This window comes from Dendrobates tinctorius, unplaced genomic scaffold (assembly GCF_039654945.1).
Source record: "Dendrobates tinctorius isolate UK_male_01 unplaced genomic scaffold, ASM3965494v1 ptg000045l, whole genome shotgun sequence".
In the NCBI taxonomy this organism is placed as follows: domain Eukaryota; kingdom Metazoa; phylum Chordata; class Amphibia; order Anura; family Dendrobatidae; genus Dendrobates; species Dendrobates tinctorius.
In genome coordinates, this window is record NW_027361713.1 from 2,738,459 (window position 1) to 2,760,806 (window position 22,348).

The 22,348-nt window shown below is 42.1% G+C and overlaps 1 protein-coding gene across 1 annotated transcript in view; it reads left to right on the top strand.

Moving 5' to 3' along the window:
- PPARD (peroxisome proliferator activated receptor delta) overlaps nt 1-19,459 on the top strand; it is a 254,860-nt gene extending 235,401 nt beyond the window's left edge. Inside the window, exons 4-6 of the mRNA XM_073575595.1 lie at nt 8,568-8,755; nt 10,215-10,665; nt 18,805-19,459. Coding sequence (XP_073431696.1) covers nt 8,568-8,755; nt 10,215-10,665; nt 18,805-19,052 — 887 coding nt within the window. The 3' untranslated portion in view covers nt 19,053-19,459. The remainder of the gene's footprint in view (nt 1-8,567; nt 8,756-10,214; nt 10,666-18,804) is intronic.
- The last annotated feature ends 2,889 nt before the right edge of the window (nt 19,460-22,348 follow it).

A 22,348-nucleotide genomic window follows, 5' to 3' on the forward strand; every position in this document is an offset into this window, starting at 1 on the left:
AGATGTAGACTGCCCAGCCATGACTCAGTTTGTCGCTGCAAGTATTCAGCCAGTACCTCCGCGGTGTGTCTGTTGTCGCCCAAAGGGATCATCTTTAAAACAGCCTGCTGTGCCGCTTACCACTAGCTGTTCGATAGTGGGACACCTTGTGTGCAACACTGGCAGCTGCGGATGGAGTGCTCGTGCGACTGTGCTCTGTGGACGAGCTTTCGCTTCTGGAGGAGGAGGGTTGAACACCTACAGCCAACTGTTTCCTATATCGTGTGCTAGGCAGCACTGTTCCACCACCGCTGTCCCCTGTGGAGCCTGCATCCACCACATTAACCCAGTGTGCAGTGATGGCACGTAACAGCCCTGGCCATGCCTACTGGACCATGCATCTGTTGTGAGGTGCACCTTTCCACTCACTGATTGTTTGAGTGCATGGACAATGCAGTGTTTCACATGCAGGTGGAGGGCAGGGATGGCTTTTCGAGAAAAGAAGTGATGACTGGGTAGGTCATAGCGTAGAACAGTGTAGGCCTTGAGCTTTCGGAAAGCTTCGCTTTCAACCAAACGGAAGGGCATCATCTCTAATGAGATCAGTTTGGCAATGTAGGCGTTCAAAGCCAGTATACGCGGATGAGAGGATGAGTACTTTCTTGTCCTACTCAGAGTGTCTGGTAGGGTGAGCTGGAGTTGAGAGCTGCATATGGGGGAACTAGAGGTGGACCGGACGGACTGAGAGGGGGTTGGTGATGGTGTTGGTGGTGATGGCCTAGATTCAGTGTTTCGCTGCAAAACCATTGTGATTCCCTGACTGCTTTGGCCTTGCGACGACACCTCAACATTTATTGCTGGTGGTGCCGGTGGACTTACAGTGGGGGAAGTGATGGAGCATTGCTAGCTACCTTCAGTCGGAGCAGGTGCACATGTGGTACCTGAGGTTTTGTAGTCCGTCCACGCTTGCAAGTGCATGGTGGTTAAATGTCTAAACATGCAACTGGTATTCAAATTTCTGAGATTTTTCCCTCGGCTAAAGGTCCTTCCTCACTTTTTAAAGATAACCTTTGCCTCATCAGTAGGATTTTGGACAAAGAAGTGCCACACTGCACTCTTCTTACTATGGTATAACTTTTCAGGGCTTGCACACTGTGCTAATTTGACCGTGTGGCCAAGCTGTCCTGCACCTCATTTGGTTTTTGTTCCACGTTTTTGGACAGCTATGGGCCTGCTAGATAACTGCTGCTGCGATGTCGATGCCTGTTGCGCATCCTTCTCCTCATCTGAGCTATTGCCAGCAGCACCCTCTTCCCCCAATGGATGCCAATCCGGGTCAACAACTGGGTCATCCATCACTTCCTCTTCAATTTCATCTACACCTTCCTTTGTGTCAACGTGTAAGGTGGTATAGTATGCGGGAAGGGGCACCTGAGTTTCATCAGGGTCAGATTCTGGCTCAGTAGACTGCGAGGGCAATGTAGTGCTGTGGGTCAGTGTATCAGCAGAATCATCTAGCAGTGGCTGTGCATCAGTGCACTCCATGTCAGATCCATCTTGGACTGGGAAATTCAGGATTTGACTGGATAACCCAGGCATGGTATGTGAAAAGAGCTCCATGGAGTAATCTAAAGTGTGGGCTGCCGCATCCTTCACTTTTGGTGGGGGTGAAGGACACAAGGAAAGGTGTTTTTCCTGACCAGAACCCTGCACTGATGACTCAGTGCTTGCAGGTTTTGAAAGTTCAGAAGAGGAGGTAATAGAGCTGGTGGCTGTATCGGCAATGTAAGCCAAAACCTGTTCCTGATGCTCCGGCTTTAAAAGTGGTTTTCCTACTCCCAGAAAAGGGAACCTTACAGGCCTTCTTGTGCCAGACGATGACGCAGGCTCAACAACTCCTGCTTTAGCTGCTATTGTTCTTTTGGCATAACCAGCAGATGCATCACCACCACCATCAGTACCAGCTGCCCCCCGCCCACGTTCGCGGCCTCTTCCACCATACTTCCTCATGTTTGTGAAAATGTAACAAAAATACCAGCAGATATATGGTACTGTATGAGGAGCGTACAGCTGTATAAGGTGTAGGTAAAAATTTAAATCTCCATATATATATTTCCTTAGTCACAGACACTCTCCCAGTATGTATTTGACTGTGATCCAACCAGCAGATATACGGTACTGTATCAGAAGCGGACAGCTCTATATGGTGTATGTATAGAAAAATGAAAATCTCCGTCTATTTTTTTCGGAGTCACACCCAGATAGCATGTATTTGTCCGTGATACCAGCCGGTACACGGTAGTGTGTGAGGAGCGTACAGCTCTATACGGTGTATGTATGGAAAATTTTAAATCTCTGTCTATTTTTTTATGGAGTCACACACACGTTGTCTCTGTATAGATTTGACAGTAAGACAAATGCCAGATATATGATACTCTTTGAGAAGCGGACAGCTCTATGCGATGTATGTATGGAAAATTTTAAATCTCCGTCTATTTTTTGACGGAGTCAACAGCAGATATACGATACTGTTAGAGAAGCGGACAGCTCTATACGGTGTATGGAAAAATGGAAATGTCCTTTTATGTATTTACGCACTCACACACACACGCTGTCTCTGTATAGATTTGACCGCAATACAAACAGCAGATATACAATACTGTTTGAGAAGTGGACAGCTCTATACGGTGTATGTATGGAAAATTTAAAATCTCTGTCTATTTTTTTACGGAGTCACACACAGATAGCATGTATATGTCCGTGATACCAGCCGATACACGGTAGTGTGTGAGGAGCGTACACCTCTATACGGTGTGTGAAAAAATTAACGCTCTCCAACTGTGCAGAAAATCAGAATAAAAGTTTTTTTCCTTTTAAAAAAGCAGTCTGCACAGCAGTGTGCACACAGCAATGTAGCTATCAGGTAGCCTTATAAGGCAGCCTAATAACCACCAGCGCTGCTGCACACACAAAAATCCTCCCCTGTCACCGCACACTAACTGTACAGTTGAAATCGCTATCAGAAGAAGCACAGTTTTTTTTCTTTGTTGCCTAATGCTCTCCCTATTGATAATCAGCAGCAGCAACCTCTCCCTATGCTAAGATCGGCAGAAGCAAAATGGCGGTCGGCGGTCAGGGCTTTTATAGCCACTGTGACGCCACACAAAGCAAGCCAATCACACGAATGCCCTTCTCTAAGATGGTGGTGGCCGCTTCCGATGTCATCGCGTTGCCCACAGTGTGCGTCCTTGATGATTGGCTGAGAAAAGGCGCTGGAAGCATCATGGGAAACGCGACTTTAGCACGTGGGTCGGCGACCTCATGGCCGACCTCACGCTATGGTCGGGTTTCGATCGGCGAAACCTGACTTTAGCGAAAGTCGGCGACTTATCAATTTGACCGACCCGTTTTGCTCAACTCTACTGGTACTGTGAAAAGCAGCTGAAACTAGCATAAAAACTCAGCAAAATACAAAGCAAAAATGCCCAGAGCGAACATACCCTAAGAAGTTTTCACAGATCCACTTGAAGTTTTTTCTACATCTCAGTTCCTTATCATTTAGAGTTCCATCAGACACATCATCTCTCATAAGCTCTCTGATCTGAGGACCAACAAGTACCCCTTCCTTCAGTTTTGCTGGTGAAATGCTGGAGAATTTCTGTGAAATGTACTTGAACCTTGTGAATTTGTCTGTGCCATTTCTTTCACAAAGTTTTTAATCAATCCCAACTTTATATGAAGTGGAGGAAGAAAGATTTTTGCTGGAGCAACTAAAGGATTATGTTGAACATTGTCTCTACCTGGAGCATAGATGTTTCTCTGTCCCCAATCACAATGAACATAATGCTATACTGTATTTCTACTGTCCCATAAACACAAGAAGCAACAATATTTTGTGAAACCTCCTTACATTCCCATTAGCAGACCAATAACTTTCAAATCTCCACAGATATTCCATTGATGATGCTTATTTTATATAGCATCCAATACAACTGGCAGATTTTCATAACTTTCCTTTAGATGACATGAGTGAGCAATAGGATTTGATGGTTTCATATTTGTGAAGCAACACTGCTTTCAAACTTCTCTGGGATGAGTCAATAAACAATCGCAAATCTGCAACAAAATTGATTCAGTTCTTCAAAGAGGCCATTCACATTGTTACAGTAAACCATTGGTCCATCAACTGTGAAAAATTGTGTTAAGGCGTTACTTCTGTTTCAGTAATAACACACTTTGACATCATCATGAAGAAGATTCTTCTGTTTCAACCTAGATGCAAGAAGTTCAGCTTTATCTTTTATCAGTAAATAAAGGAGAGAAGAGACCAAACAAATGATGGTGTGCACACCTAACATGAAATAATCATAAAATCGGGTAAGTTTTATTAAAGATTTTCAACACACACAATAAATTGGTTTAAAATCACTTAAAAACATATGACAGCATGGGAGACAAATCACATTCCTGCACACAAAATAACCATGTGGGACAACAAGTAAATAAATAAATACTCCAGAATATTCTCATTTTCTGGCTGATCAGAATTGCCACTCTTTACATGGTTCATATGTTTTGAGGAGTACTCCTTATTACCTAGTGATTCTGATCCGTCCATATTATACCTGTGTACCGGGGTTTATTTATGTTTTTTGTGCCTAACCTATTGATTTGTGGAGCTATATTTATTTATTTATTTACTTGTTGTCCCACATGGTCATTTTTTGTGCAGGAGTGTGATTTGTCTCCCATGTTGTCATATGTTTTTAACCCAATTTCTTGTGTGTGTTGAAAATCTTTAATATAAGTTACCCGATTTTATGATTATTTCATGTTAGGTGTGCACACCATCATTTGCTTAGTCTCTTCTCTCCCTTATTTACAGTCTGTCATCCAGACTAGGTGTTGTACCATACTATTTACCCATGATATTGACAATTGATATTGCACCCTGATCTCTCTTTATCTTTTGACAATGAAAGGTCTCTGATGAGATCATTTAATTCATGCTGAGTAAAGCCTTCTGGCTGCTCCATCAGGTACATACTCATCTTGATTTGAGGTCTCCATGTCTTTTCCAATAGCTTCAGCTCCATAGTCTACATATTCTACTTGATTTTCATTCAATTCAGACAATGGTGGAACAGGAACTGGCAAAGTACCATTATGTGGAACTGGCCTTAGCACAGATTCACATTCATGGTAATTAATTTTATGTTTGTTCTTTGTAGAAAAGCTCTTCAGTTTGACAAAACAAAAGTAGGAGTCATCACTATGATTTTTGGGTTCTCTCCAAATCATGGGGACAGCAAATGGCATAGCCACTTTCCTCCTATTCAACCAGACACGAAGATCATTTGAACTTGAGCATATCACATGAGGGGCACAGCTTTTGTCTTGATCACCAAGTGGACACATAAAGTACATCTGGTACACTTTTTATTATCAGGAGTGATTGAACGTACTTGGTCTTTTGGTGTAAAAGAACCACACACATAGCAGAATCTGTTCGGATGATTGATACACTGTCGGGGCATTTTTCTCCTTTAAATCAGATCAAACAGTAGAGTAAAGCCCCCGTTACACATAGCGATATCGCTAGCAATAACGCTGTAACGTCACCGATTTTGTGACGTAGCAGCGATATTGCTAGCGATATCGCTATGTCTGATACTTACCTCCGACCGGCTCCCCCACTGCTCATCGCTGGTCACGCGAGAACGTCCTGCACCATTTCTCGTCGGGCGCTTCCTGTGGCGCCGACGAGCGACGCGTGGACGCGGGCGGGAGGACGTCAGGATCGCCGCATCTGACAGGTAAGTAGCGACCCCCGACCCTGCTATGTCGCTGGTGAGATCTGCCTGCGTGGCAGCTCACTAGCGACCACTTAGCGATGCACCAGCGATCCATATCGACGGGATCGCTGGTGCATCGCTAAGTGTAACGGTACCCTAAGTTCAGCTCATTAGTGGTTACAAACTAAAAAAGAATGTGATGAGCCGACCGACTATATGTATATTTTCCCAGAGATGACAGAGGCAGCTTGTATTTAGAACTGATTATACTGGAGGTAATCTGGTAGATAACTATATACAGTTGTGAGGTAAACGGGTCAGCCTATTTCTAAAGGTACTGTCACACTAATGGCCCTTTTACATTTAGCGATGCACCAGCGATCCGACCAGCGATCCGACCCGGTCAGGATCGCTGGTGCATCGCTAAATGATCGCTAGTGAGCTTTCATACAGAAAGATCTCACAGCGATGCAGCAGCGACGCAGCGCACGATACTCACCTTTCACACACAGCGATCCTGACGTCCTCCCGCCCGCGTCCACGTCACAGCAGGAAGTCTCAGCAGGAAGCGCCCGACGAGAAATGGAGCCGGACATTCTCGCGCGATCAGCGATGAACAGCGGGGGAGCCGGTCGTTGGTAAGTATCACACATAGCGATATCGCTAGCAATATCGCTATAACATCACAAAACCAGTGACGTTTTAGCGATATTGCTAGCGATATCGCTTAGTGTAAAACCCCCTTAAGCGATATCACTAGCAATATCGCTATAACTTGTGACGCTATAGCGATATTGCTAGTGATATCTCTGTGTCTGATACTTACTTACGACCCGCTCCCCCGCTGGTTATCGCTGATCGCGCTAGAACGTCCAGGACTCTTTCTCGTCGTCAGCTTCCTGCAGCGCTTCCTGTGGAGAGACGAGCGTGGAGCCGGGCGGGAGGACGCAGGATCGCCTAGTGGGACAGGTAAGTAGCGACCCCCGTCCCTAGCGATGTCGCTGGTGAGATCTGCCTGTGTGGCAGCTCACTAGCGACCACTTAGCGATGTACCAGCGATCCTGACCGCGACATATCGCTGGTCAGGATCGCTGGTACATCGCTAAGTGTGACAGTACCTTTACAGATGAACATTTGCAGACAGGCAGATTCTCAGTGTGATATTGGCTGCTTTCAGGTTCTCTCTCTGTGGAGACCCTCAGTTACACCTCAGTGGCTGAGCTGTTTTCTTCCCTCTGAGGTGACTTGCACTCCCAGAAATGCAGTGAAAATCCTCTCACAATGGCTGTTTTCTGCTGCTTTCCCTTTTATCTCCCAGTGGCAGGGCTCAGATGCCTGTAGAGGCCTGTCTCCTGTCAGAGTCTCACATGCCAGTCCTTGCTGCCATCACCATACTTTTCTGACTGACTCAAATCTTACCGTCTCATAACAGTTAGCTCCTCCCCATAACATGTGACTTTCCAAGAAGCAGTCATTGGTTGACTGCACTGTCAATACTCCTTCCCATAAAACTCACTAAGGCTAAGTGCAGACGTACTTTTTAGCCCTGCAGATTTTTCCACACAGAATTGAAGAAATCCGCAGGTCAAATGACCTGCATTTTTCCTGTGGATTTCTTCCTGTTTTCTTGCGGTTTTCCCCTGCGGATTTGGAGAATGGAGCAGGTGGAAAACCGCACAAAAGAAGTGACATGCTGCATATTTTGAACCACAAGAAAACCGTGAGGAAAAATCCGCAGCGTCTGCACAGCGTTTTTTTTTTTCAATTGGCTAACATGCTACTGTACATCACAATGTGGATATGCAGCGTTTCTGCGTGGAAAAATCCGCTGCGGATCCGCAGGATATCTGCATCGTGTGCACATGGCCTTAAACCTTTACTGATGTTGTCACTGTAAGAAATTTCACAATTAAGTAAGACAAGCAAAGAAATGGGAATAACAGGAAAAACAACATACATTGAAAATGCAGAAATAACTTAATAACACAAATACTTCTATCTCAGAAATTTTATGTGATAGAGCAAAACTAAGCATATTTTTGGAATTGGCACATCAAACTCCAGAAAACAGACATATTTCCTTTGCTGACGATTTTTTTGTTGACCAGTGTGGGAGATACCAGTGTGATGTGTAATGGCTGTTCTGTGCTTAGAATCTTACACAGTTCTACAATCTGCAGGTGTCCTCTCAGTGTTTTAGTATCCATCATACAGGCAACCAGTGTTGCAATATTGCTGCAATACAGCAGAGCTGTAGAGCTGCAGCTTCTAACGTGTTTGTTATGAGATACACTTCAGTTCTATTGTCCTGTGTTGGTTACATACATGTCTCACATTGGTAATTCCCCCTTAAAAAACTAGGAGAACATCTGGTGCCTTGGATCTTGCTGCCCCATCTGAGAGCAGCATGATGCAAGGGCAGATTTGCTTTAAGAATAGCAAGATTTCCCCCAAAGTATAAAACACTTCTTCAGAGCAGGAATAGCTTTTTTTCTATGGATTAATGTAATTCTACATCAAATAAGGCATGTCCTTAAAGTGGGACCAGATTTCAGCCAGAGTACAATAAAACTTTAACACTCCTTCTATTTTTTTTTTATTTTATTTTTTATTATTTCAGCCAGCAATAAAAAGGTATTCACTACTGGAGATGGTCAAATTTATATAATGTATTTATTAGCTAACACAATTGGTTAAAACTTCTTAAAGACATGCCAATCTTCTAGATTTTAACTGACTTTTACCAATGGGTAAAAAAAGTTCTTTACTTTTTTTTACTTTAAACCCCTTCAGCAATTAGGTTTGGTCGAATGCCAGAAGCGGAAAGGAGACGTCTTGTACAGCCTTTCATGGAAGACACAGATTCTCCAGTGTCTGACTTGGTGGCTCTTTCCGAGAGAATCCACTCTTCTTATATGAATACATTCACCATGACAAAGAAAAAGGCACGGGATATTCTGAGTGGAAAGAGTAGCATTTCGGTGAGGAAAGTGATAATACTGGCCAAGTGGCAATGCAAAAAAAAACAAAGTAAACTGCTAATCAATATAAAAGTTGTTAATTAAAAATGAAATTATTTATTATACTGACAAATTATGTAAATATCCAACTACAAACTTTAAAGCAGATGATTAAGTGAATTACCTTTTGATTGGGCTTGCAATAATACAGAACCCATAATAATGGTTACCATACATATTAGACTTAGGTGAATAAAACCCGTCAATCACCTAATGTGTATGACTTGCCCTGCCCTCCTTTAACATGCTTTTCACTGGGAAGTGATCAGCAAACATCAATAATTGGTTGCAAAGCAGTATATGGTCCAGCTGCACATGATATTCACAATCTATAAAGTATAAGGAGATCCACAGCACTCCAAGCTAGTTCAAAGTATATGGTGGTTATTCATAATTAAACTGCTAACTTTAAACCACTTTTTGGAGTTCTGCAAATCTTGTATTTCATGATCAGCTGACATCTGTTTGGGGGATGCATGTTGGATTTTAGCATACCGATTTGATATTCTCCAGATAGATAATCCACTGCAGTCACCTCTAGCAGACGTTTACTTATCTCTTCCCACTAAGAACACATGCACACTTAGGGCCCCGTCACACATAGCAATCTCGCTAGCGAGATCGCTGCTGAGTCACAACTTTTGTGACACAACAGCGATCTCACCAGCGAGATCGCTGTGTGTGACAGCGATCAGCGACCGGCCCCCCTGCCGGTATCGCTGATCGCTGCAAGAAACTTCAGGACATTTTTTTCGTCGCTGATCTCCCGCTGGCCAGCACGCATCGCTGTGTGTGACAGGCGGGAGACCAGCAATCAGCTGTAAAATAATAAAAAAAATAAAAAATATTGTTATTCTCACCTTCCGGCGTCCCGTGCAGTCTTCCCACCTCTCTCCATGCTCCCAGTCCCAGTAATCCTTTGCAAGAATGACCGCGAGACTTCGTGATCCCGCAAGAACAGACATCATCGCGGTAATTCTCACAAAGGATTACTGGGACCGGAGCGTGGAGAGAGGCGGGAAGACTGCACGGGACGCCGGAAGGTGAGAATAACAATATTTCTTATTTTAATTCTATTTTTGACATGAATATGGCATCAGCGCTAACGAACACAGCGATGCCGCGCGCGCGGCGTCACTGTGCTAATCGCTGGTGAAGCTGTCGGTTTGACAGCTCACCAATGATCACATAGCGACTAGCGACTTACCAGCGATCCTGACATGTTGATATCGTTGTCGGGATCGCTGGTAAGTCGCTATGTGTGACTCCAGCTTTAGTTTGGATATGTATGGTGAGTTTGTTTGGAATCGCTTTTTGTCAAATGAGTGTTAATCATACATTTCAACGTCAAAATTTATGTTGAGCAGAAAGATGTTCAATGACTTAATGCAATATCCTTTGCATCATCCTTTTCCTTTAGCCCTTTGTGATATACGACATGGAAACCTTATGGGAGGCAGAAAAAGGAACGGTTTGGGACCAACTGCCAACACAGGACCCTCCTGGAACAGAGATTGGAGTTCATGTATATTACCGATGTCAGTGCACTTCTGTGGAGACTGTTCGAGCACTTACTGACTTTGCCAAGAGCATTCCAGGTTTCAGTACACTCTACCTCAATGATCAGGTCACACTACTTAAATATGGAGTCCACGAAGCAATATTTTGCATGCTTGCCTCACTCATGAACAAAGATGGGCTACTAGTAGCTGGGGGTCATGGCTTCGTCACTCGGGAATTTTTACGCAGCCTTCGCCTTCCCTTCTGTCACATCATGGAACCCAAGTTCAACTTTGCCTCTAAGTTCAATGCACTGGAACTTAACGACAGTGACCTGGCGCTCTTTGTGGCTGCTATCATCCTTTGTGGTGGTTAGAGACTTATCAACATTTGTTCATGCCTTTTTGTATCACTTTAAATCTTTGCCTTATAATGCCTTCTTTCCTAACCTTTGCATCGCAAAATAATATTACATAAAAGCTAAAGTCTAAATCTAGGTAATTGCTGATTAAAAGGTTATTTTCCATATCACATTTTCTACTAACAGTAATTGCAGTTGTCTCCTGTCTTAAATGTCCCTCTATATTTTGATATACTATTTTGATATACTGACTCAAAATAATATCCATGTAGATAGATCTGACTGTAATTCTCTAAAAATGATTGATGGCTAATATAATGCTTTTTTGCACTTAGAGGACTAAATCAACCATGCACTAATCCAGCCAACTATGTCTAAAGGCCCCTTTACATTTAGCGATGCACCAGCAATCCCGACCACGAGCTGCCACACAGGCAGATCTCACCAGCGATGTAGCGGTGCTCGGCGGTCGTACTTACCTTTCAGATGAAGCGATGACCGCCGTCTTCCGCCCGTGTCCATAGCTCACTCGTCGGCGTCAGCAGGAAGCCGACGACGAGAAATGGACGTGGACGATCTCGCGTGATCAGCGATAGCCAGCGGGGGAGCCGGTCGGAGGTAAGTATCACATGTAGCGATATCGCTAGTGATATCGCTGCTGCATCACAAAATCGGTGACGCTTTAGCGATATCGCTAGCGATATCGCTATGTGTAAAGCCCCCTTTAGATCAACAGTGACTTATATTAGTACCCTAGGGATTTTATGATTAATATCTAAATTGCCTAAAAGTAAGCAAAAGTTGACAGACTACCTACTTCAACTGTCAGGGTACAAAATGTCCAACATGCCTATACAATTTCACATTGTTGCTAGTTGCATGTAAACAAAACTCTGCCACACTCCAGTGACCCATGGCCACATGGTTTTCTTTCAAAATCATGTGGCAATTGACCACCACCCTTGAACTTAGTTCCAGCTGCATGTTGCTTGTCACCCTATATGGTCTCTCCTTTACAACAGAATACTAATGAGATTAACAAACTCAATTACAGAAATACCTGTCTTCAGAGTATAGCATTTTTTAACTTTGGTGACCAGTGACCACCGCTGGTATTTAGCTATCTTTGTCAGTTTCACAGACATTGAATTCTGCATGACTGCAGCACTGCTTCAACTGGGAGCACAGGATCCCTATTCTTATTATTGATAGCTACGGATCTCATAGCTAGTACCGCCTCAAGACACTTATCATCCTATATTTACAGTGGTGTTTTAAAGTTTTTCAGACTTTCAGAATTTTCTATATTTTTGAATAAATTTGACCTAAAGCTATTGTATTTTCACTTTATCAGATTTTCACACAAGATATAAGAAAAAATCAAACAAGATAAGGCAAAAAAATTAGAATTATTGTCATTTTTTAAGTGATAAAAATTATACAATCACATGTTTGAGTGGAAAAAGTATATGAACCTTTGCTTTAAATATATGGTGTAACTATTTAAAATCAGTTATTGCTGCATTAGATATTCTGGATAATTAGAGGATAGACCTGCACATTGACTTGGGAGAAAAAATACTAACATACCAGAGCTGAAGCTGTTTTACAGGGAGAAAGGAACTAAAATTCTTTCGTGAACTGTTCACTTCATGTCCTACCACAACATTTCTATTGGATTAAAGTCAGGACTTTAATTTAGCCATTCCAAAATTGTAACTTTAATCTTCTTTGACTATTCTTTTTGTAGGGCAGCTTGTGTGCTTTGGGTTGTTGTCTTGCTGCATGAACTATGTTATCTTCAGATTCAGCTCATGAACATAAATAATGATGTTTCCTTTTTATAATTTGCTATTAGAATGTAGATTTTATTGTTCTATTAATGATGGCAAGCTGTTCTGGCTTAGATGTAGCGAAACAGGCCCAAACCAAGATACCACCATATTTCACAAGATTGTATGAGGTTTTTATGCTGTAGAGCAGAGGTCCCCAACCTGTAGCTTGGGAGCCACATGTGTTATGGCTCGCTGCTGTCTACCATGTTGGTGCATTAGTCTAGCAAGCAGGTATGAAGAGCACATCTAAAGATGGTGATTTTGTGAGTAGCCCTGCACAGAAAAGCAGATTGGGATGCACATATATTGGTCTTAGGGGTTTAGAGTAAATTTAAGTATGGCGAGCTGCAGACAGGATGATACCATACTTGAAACTGGATACAACAGTGTGTTGGGGTTGCTTGATGTGAGAATACTGAATGGGAGTATTGTTGGATCTCCATGATCTTTGTGTACTGCTTCACTGTGATTTTTGTCGGAAAATCTTTGGTTATCATTATGCCCATAGTGGAGTCTTTGGTTGCCACTACTGTGAAGAAGGCAGGAGCTGTATGGGGTTTGCAACTTTCTCTTAGAACTGAATATGCCTGGTGACCCTCTGTCAGAGTTCAATGGGGCTCTCATGGTCGGTAAAGTTGGGGACTACTACTCTAAAGCACTATTTTCTGTTTTCTAAATATGACACTTGTTATTCAAACCAGAAAGCTCTATTTTGGTCTTTTCCATCCACAAAACATTGTTTCAATAGCCTTCTTGCTTGTCCTGGTGATCCAAACTGCAGCTATGCAATAATTTTCTTCTTGAAGAGCAGTGGCTTTTTTATTGCAATACTCATTGAGTCCACCTGCAGAAGGATTCTAATGTAAAAGAGGCCTTTAGATGCTAAGAAATTACTTTTTGTTACTATGTTATCACAGAAATATTATAAAGCTGGGTCTTAGAATGATCTTTGTTGGTCAGCCACCCCTGTGTAGCTTAAAAGTGGTTTTGAATTCCTTCCATTTGCACATATCCTATTTGGACTCCAACAATCCAAACTGAAACTATTTAGAAATGAATTTATAACTTTTTCCAGCCTGATGAGCATCTACAGCTCTTCCACAAAGGAGATCTCTGAGAGCCTTAGGAGAAGTGTATCATGGGACAAACCTAATGTGTTGTGAAGCTCAGACTGGATAGATCTCTTTTCATTAAATATATTGGTATGAGCATTCACACCTGATTGTCAACCCATTCATTGAAAACACAAGATTTTAATTTCACCTTCAAATTATTTGCTAAACTTAGAGGTTCACATACTTTTGCCACTCATAGATATGTGATACAGGATCATTTTCCTCATTTAAAAAATGTTGAACCTGTAATATGTATACTCCTCCAATTCGAACGCATGGAATATATATACTCCATACAGTCCCTGCCAGCTCCACAATAACAAAAGGAGCCACTCGCTGCCACCACCAATCGTTTATAAAGGGCGATTGGACACCCATTACAGGTAGCATATGACTTCAGGGGTGCAGTTTAAAGAGCAAGAGGAACAAAGCTATTACATTTTATATTTAATTCAGAAAGAGAGGCAGTGTTTATAAAAAAAATACAAGATACAAAATGGGAACAAACAAAACGATACATACAGCATTACATAAAATTAAAAGGAATAACAAAAGAAAACTACTAAATCTAGTGACAGAAATGGCTCAGAACTTAGCAGAGGGATGCACTTCTGAGTTGTAAAATGTACACTCACACAGAAAACTGTCTTCTCAGAAAGACAAAGACCCAAACCAAATTTCTGCATTTTAATTTCGCACCTCTAAAATGCTTGATGATGTCATGGACTGTTTGTGAAATGTGCTCGCCCCTTCAGAATTTTATGAGCTCCCCAGCTTACAAGATATCTTCGCCCCTGGGGATTCCAGCAGAGAAATATCGTCATCATATTTTTTATCATGATTTTACCTTTCTATATAGACTAAATATGACCTGTTTGCATCATCTAGCGGGCAGTTATTAAGTTGCAGGAGTTCTGGTGGTCCCACGGCGATGTGAATGAATGTGTCACATCTGTCCCTTCTCTTCAATGCCGGAAGTCTATATACCATAAGTATTGCATCAATACAAAACCAAAATATTCATATCTGGGCAATGGAGACACAAAGGCTGGAACACTGCCATTGAACCCAGGATGTTCCTTCCGTATTCCTAAACAAATGTCAGTCTTGCTGCCCCCTTTCCAGCACAATTCTCCTGTTTAATTACCTTGATTCTGCACTGCAGGGGATTGCTGCTTCAAAGGTTTTACAACTAGTTTTCTTTTCCCTGGCTATAACTAGTTTCCGCTCTTCCCTATATGTTTAATGTGACAAGTCATCTCTTCTCTGGAGATGTCTTATGGATTTTAATTTTTTCTCTATGACACAATATTGAAAGTGTTATTCCCTGTTCCTCCTTTCATAACTCTGACAAGGCTCCAACTGGTGTGGGAATCCTAGAAAAAGCTGAAATCTGATGAGCTAAGCTGCTTTCTTATCACCCATAGAAATTAATGTTTACTCTTTTTTTAATATAAACTAAATAACTGTTTCCAAAGTGACACAGACATCATCCAGAGGCTCCCATGTTAAAAAAAACTATGCCTGTTTAACAGATATAAACAGATATTTTCTTTTTCTTGGTTACTGTCACAGATGCTTCTGACAGATGGCATCATTCACTCAATTATAAAACAAGGTTTTCTAGAGTTAAATTTAGTTCCACTATCAAGTTTGTCTTAAATCAGTTCAATACCACCTAAAAAAGTCTGAGGCTTTGTAGAAATTTCCTGTCCACTGTGATTCTTTATTACTCAGCATAAAGTCACCTGTGGTGCATGTTTCAAATCCGCAACATGTCAGTTTTTCTTGTGGGTACTCTATGTGCAGATTTTTCCCATAGACTTGCACTAATTGTGGGAAATCCACAGGTAAAAGCCCCACATGCATTAGTAGTGCATTTCCGCTGTGGAAATTCATCAAATATTAAAAGTATGAAGAAAATGATTAAATAAAAAGAATAAACATAATAACTTACTGGTCCAAAAATATGAAAACTTATAATAGGTTTATTGGGCATCTTAGATATGGAATGAACATGAAATACATGTAGCTTACAGGGGAATGAATACATATCCCATATAAACAGGTGTATATTATATTCCTTGGGCTTGTTAGGTGGTGAATGAATATGAAATGTGCAAAGTGTTTTCAATTGTTACATTTACATTACATTGACTACTTACTGATCACACTTTGTGAAAGTCCGTCAGGAGAGGGAGATGGCAAAAACCAATGGCTAGCTTATTTACTAATAACTTTTGTGATGGGGTGTGTGACAGACCTCACAGGGATGGTAGATCGCTGAACAATCAGACAACCTTTATTGTCACTTTATTCCACCAAACATAGCTATACAGTGGGGAAAAAAGTATTTATTCAGCCACCAATTGTGTAAGTTCTCCTACTTAAAAAGATGAAAGGCCTGTAATTGACATCTTTGGTAGACCGCAACTATGAGTCAAAATGAGAAAACAAATCCAGAAAATCACCTTGTCTGATTTGGCAAGATTTATTTTTCAAATTATGGGAGAAAATAAGTATTTGGTCACCTAAAAACATGCAAGATTTCTGGCTCTCACAGACCTGTAACTTCTTCTTTAAGAGGCTCCTCTGTCCTCCACTCATTACCTGTAGTAATGGCACCTGTTTGAACTTGTTATCAATATAAAAGATACCTGTCCACAACCTCAAACAGTCACACTCTAAACTCCCTTACGGTGAAGACCAAAGAGTTGTCGAAGGACACCAGAAGCAATATTGTAGCCCTGCACCAGGCTGGGAAGACTGAATCAGATTTGGCAAGCAGCTTGGTGTGATGAAATCAACTGTGGGAGCAACAATAAGAAAATGGAATACATTCAAGACCACAGATAATCTCCCTCGATCTGGGGTTCCACCCAAGATCTCACCCCGTGGGGTCAAAATGATCGCAAGAACGGTGAGCAAAAATCCCAGAACCACAAGGGGGGACGTAGTGAATGACCTGCATATAGCTGGGACCACCGTAGCAAAGGTTACCATCAGTAACACACTACGCCGCCAGGGACTCAGATCCTGCAGTGCCAAACGTGTGCCCCTGCTTAAGCCAGTACATGTCCAGGCCCATCTTATTTTTAAGTGTTCCCTTTATTTTTTTGAGCAGTATATATCCCTTGAATAATTAATACCTAATGTGTTAATTAGTTTACCCAACAGGCTAGATGGAATCACGAAAATGGTGTGAAGTTGAAAATCACACTGTACAAAATCAATATGCATCAATGTGGGCGGCACGGTGGCTCAGCGCTGGGGTCCTGGGTTCGAATCCCACCAAGGACAACATCTGCAAGGAGTTTGTATGTTCTCCCCATGTTTGTGTGGGTTTCCTCCGGGTACTCCGGTTTCCTCCCACATTCCAAAGACATACTAATAGGGAATTTAGATTGTGAGCCCCATCGGGGACAGTGATGATAATGCATGCAAACTGTAAAGCGCTGCGAAATATGTTAGCGCTATATAAAAATAAAGATTATTAATGTGGGCTAATCTTATTAGTAACAGGTGTGAATATCCATACACTTACTGTGCCACATCCCAAGTTAAGTCACATTAGTAAAACAACAAGACAGCTTACCCATGGTAGACTATTACTATGGGTACCGGGAAAGGACCCCTTGTGATGCGCCTTTCGCCTTAGCTTTTTTCACAACAAGGTCTTGTTATTAATCACTACCATGATTTAACTTTTAGTGTGTTTATATGGAATATATATTTATATTCCTATTATCTTAATTTATTCCATGTTCATTCCTCATCTAAGAAGCACAGGGAATATAACATTCACCTGTTTATAAGGAATACGTTCATTGCCCTATTATCTACATATATTTCATGTTCATCCCCCACCTGACAAGCACAAGACATACAATATACAGCTGTTTATATAGAATATGTGTTCTTTCCCCTCTAATCTATATATTTCCATGTTCATTTCATATATAAGATGCATAAGGAATCTATTATGCCTCAGCATATTTTTCGACCAATAAATTACTTTTATTTATTTTTCGGATTTTAAGATTCACTTTTTTCCCCAAAAAAATTTGGGTGAAAGTTGGGCTGTGTTTTATGATCCAAATGTAACTGATCAGTTTTGGGGGAGGCAGCTGCTGTGAAACGGAGTCCTGGGAGGCAGGGTTGGTGCTAAAGGAAGCTGGCAGCGGCGGGATGAGTGGGGCGATGCTATGGGCGCTGGGCTTGGCGGAGGGGGTGTTCGGCTCCCGAGATCTCAATTTGTGCATGCGGCACCTCCGGCAGACATTTTTCTAAATTGCACCGCAGTGAAACAAATTGGGAAGTGTGGGGTCTGCTGACATTTTCTGAAAGCGCAGAGCAACCTCGCGCCACCGAACACCCCTGCCTCCCTGCCAGGTGCACACAGCATTGACTCACACCTGCCACCAGCTTTCTGCAGCATCGTCCATGCCTCCAGGGACACTACTCCACCAAAGCCCCCCTGGTAAGCTACCATAAAAGCGGACAAACATGCACCACCATTTTATTTAAAAAAATGTTTTATTTTTCTCCCCAAAATTTGGGGGGCGTCTTATATTTCAGTGCGTATTGTAATCCGCAATATACAGTAATATGTTCACTCTTTTCATTTATTTTATTTTCTTCATTCTTTTTAGTACGTCCCATCAAATATACATGTAATCCACACATGACTGTATCATTAAAGTTTAAGCAAAGATACAGGAAGTATCAAAGCAAAGCAGCTTTATTTACAACATGACATGCCAATAAGAGACAAAAGCAGAACATCAAAAACACTATTAACAATATATGTAAAAATAATGCACTAAAAAAACGCAAGGAAAAAACACATGTAACCTAATTTACATAATATGTGCAGAAACGTGCAGAGAATCTGCAACACCAAAAACTCACCAGAAGCTCATTGGAGGAAGGTAGCTTAAGGGTGAAAAGTGTTTAGTAGTCATCTGAGTGCTGGTGACGGCCCTTATATAAAACCCTTTCTTCTCCCAATGATTTATTACAAGATATAGCTTACACTGCCATCTATTCTATTAATCTAATTCACATAGCAGCTATGCTCATTTAACTAATATCTGCATTATTTACTTTTCCTCTGATTATTGCTTTTTTTAAATTTATTTAATTATTTATTTATTTTTACAAGAAGTCCTAATAATTTTTTTCAATATTTGCATCTAGACCGCCCAGGCCTCATGAGCCCATCCCAAGTAGAAGACATCCAAGAAAGAATTCTAAGTGCTCTCAGGCGTCATCTTCAGACATCTCACCCAGCTGCTCCTTTTCTGTTTCCAAAACTCTTACACAAGATGGCTGATCTGCGTCAACTGGTGACTGAGCATGCAGAGCTTGTACAGAGTATAAAACGTACAGAATCCAGCGCGTCACTGCATCCTCTGCTACAGGAGATCTATAGAGACATGTACTGATCATAACATTCATGCATTTATTGTTTCCTCATTTATCAGGACTTTTAGTATAAGATATATTTACACTTAAATTTGATAATGCCCAGGTAAAATAGTGCTCAGCATTCATGAACATCTCATATTTCAGAATGCCAATCATATATAATCTTTTTTTAATCATTATAAAATGTACACTCGGGTTATATGTAAAAATGCTTCCCAAAATAGCAATGATTATCTTTCCAAGGACATTTAATTTATGGAGGTCATCCTCATATAGAGAGGAAAGTTTAACTACACTCCTCAACATTGAAATTGCAAGAGTAAGAAGAAAAAGTAATTGAATGATGAAATCATAAGCTTGATAGACATGTTAATAACATGACAATTATGAAAAATGGAAATAAAATTTTCAAAGTATCTCAATTTATTCAATATTGCTACACGCAGATATAAATGCATTTCCATACCTCGGCATACTATCAATGAGGTTAAGGGATATTCAGTCTAACTGAATGCTATTTGGTATTTAAACCATCAAGGTCTACTGCTGACAGCTGCATGTGTAATTACTGATTAATCATGTGCTAAATAGGAGACAATTCCGGAGATGCTTCAGGCCAGCTCAGTGAGCTAGTGAAAAAACTTATTATTCACCAAAAAGTGCTCGGCAGAGGGTAAAACAACATCAGTGTTGTCAGTTATATGATATGCGACATCGACGGGTTTCAGGTGGCTATACACCCTTAATCATGATTCACTTAATTCACTTTTTAGCGAATAAAGAAGTTTTTTCACTAGTTTGTTGAGCTGGATATCTCAAGTTTTGATCCACGGGAGACCCTGTGCTAATATCACTGGAACAACACAGGTACAGGAGAAGAGTAAATGGTGTTTTTCTCAATATACAGGGTTGACCGTTTATATGGATACACCTAAATAAAATGGGAATGGTTGGTGATATCAACTTCCTGTTTGTGGCACATTAGTATATGGGAGGGAGAAACTTTTCAAGATGGGTGATGACCATGGCTGCCATTTTGAAGTCAGCCATTTTGGATCCAACTTTATTTTTTTTCAATGGGAAGAGGGTCATGTGACACATCAAACTTATTGAGAATTTCACAAGGAAAACTGATGTGCTTGGTTTTAACGTAGCTTTATTCTTTCATGATTTATTTACAAGTTTATGACCACTTATAAAATGTGTTCAAAGTGCTGCTCATTGTGTTGGATTGTCAATGCAATCTTCTTCTCCCACTCTTGACACACTGATCGTAACACCATAGAAGAAATGCTAGACTAAGGGGTCAGATTCATTGTAGGAATGCTCGGACCTGACACCCATAATGTGGTGGTGCACCATCTTGCTGGAAAAACTCAGGGAACGTGCCATCTTCAGTGCATAAAGAGGGCAACACATCATCAGATATCCAGTGGCATTGATCAGTATAAAGGCGCCACCCTGACAGTGTCTGTAGGTTACTGAGCACAGGTTCCCTTTAATTACAAGGGGAAATTAAGTAGTTAAGAAGGGGCTGTCCTAATCTTTGACAACACTGTTAAGATAAATAAATAAGACTTAAGCCCCCGTTACACACTGCGATATCGCTAGCAATATCGCTGTAAAGTCACCGATTTTGTGACGTTGCAGCGATATTGCTAGCGATATCGCTGCATGTGATACTTACCTCCGACCCGCTCCCCCGCTGGTTATCGCTGGTCACGCGAGAAGCTCCTGGACCATTCCTCGTTGGTCACATCCTGCGGCACTTCCTGCTGTGACGACGAGCGACGCGTGGAGCCGGGCGGGAGGACGCAGGATCGCGGCGTCTGACAGTTAAGTAGCGATCCCCGTCCCCAGCGATGACGCTGGTGAGATCTGCCTGAGTGGCAGCTCACTAGCGACCACCTAGCGATGCACCAGCGATCCTGACTGCGTCATATCGCTAGTCGGGATCGCTGGTGCATCGCTAGGTGTAACGGTACCCTTACCCTATTTCAGAACTTCTCAGCCAATATTTGTCTTTAAATTTGCTCGGTTTGAAAAAATCAATGCAGATTAAAATTTTCATAGCACTTTGACCCCTTCACAAAGCCTGTTTTCACCTTCCCGACCAGGCCAATTTTGACCACCGTCACTTTAGGAGGTCATAACTCTGGAACGCTTCAATGCATACCACTGATTCTGAGGCCGATTTCACACGTGAGCTACATCTTTCCAGTCATGCGGAAGCCCGCCACGCATAGACTGTTTCCCGCCAGTATACTCAGCAGTACGCAGCTAAGAGCACAATGTCTCGAAACAGCACATCCTCACTCAAAATGAAGAGGAGGATGAATGAACTCATGGAGATCAACATCCGACACTGCGGAGACACCATCACGTGTTTCTCAACGCAGTGATTCTAGAGCACTGCCCCCATCCCTTATGGGAAATATGTAAAACATGCAAAACAGAAGCCGCGGAGACACCATCACGTGTTTCTCAACGCAAGCAATGACCAGCCAGGTCTTTGCCCGGAAGGAACAACCACGGGAAGGGCAGTCTCCAATGAAGGAAACCACCTATGCCAAAACATGGTATCCATACACATACAGCTGTGTACCATGTTTTGGCATAGGTGGTTTCCTTCATTGGAGACTGCCCTTCCCGTGGTTGTTCCTTGGTCATTGCTTGCGTTGAGAAACACGTGATGGTGTCTCCGCGGCTTCTGTTTTGCATGTTTTACATATTTCCCATAAGGGATGGGGGCAGTGCTCTAGAATCACTGCGTTGAGAAACACGTGATGGTGTCTCCGCAGTGTCGGATGTTGATGTCCATGAGTTCATTCATCCTCCTCTTCATAGTCTTTTTACTAGGCATTGCTCCTACCAGCCAGTTTCCTACTCCACACTGATGAGGGGCAATACCCCGAAACAGCTGTATGTGGATGGATACCATGTTTTGGCATAGGTGGTTTCCTTCATTGGAGACTGCCCTTCCCGTGGTTGTTCCTTCCCGGGCAAAGACCTGGCTGGTCATTGCTTGCGTTGAGAAACACGTGATGGTGTCTCCGCGGCTTCTGTTTTGCATGCCTCACTCAAAATGAGGTCACGAGCAAGTTCTGGCAGGTAGTCAATAGCAGAGCTCACTGCTGTCGCTCATGTCGAGGCCAAAGCAGACAGAGCGAGATCCTCCTTCACCGAACGAAAGATTCGTCTAAAGCTGAGACAAGCAGAGTGTGACGGACTCAGCTTCTGCTGAGTCGATTTTTTGAGTGGACCCTCTGGGTCGTGGCACCCACCCACCGAGGGCGAGCTGACCTTGTGAGAA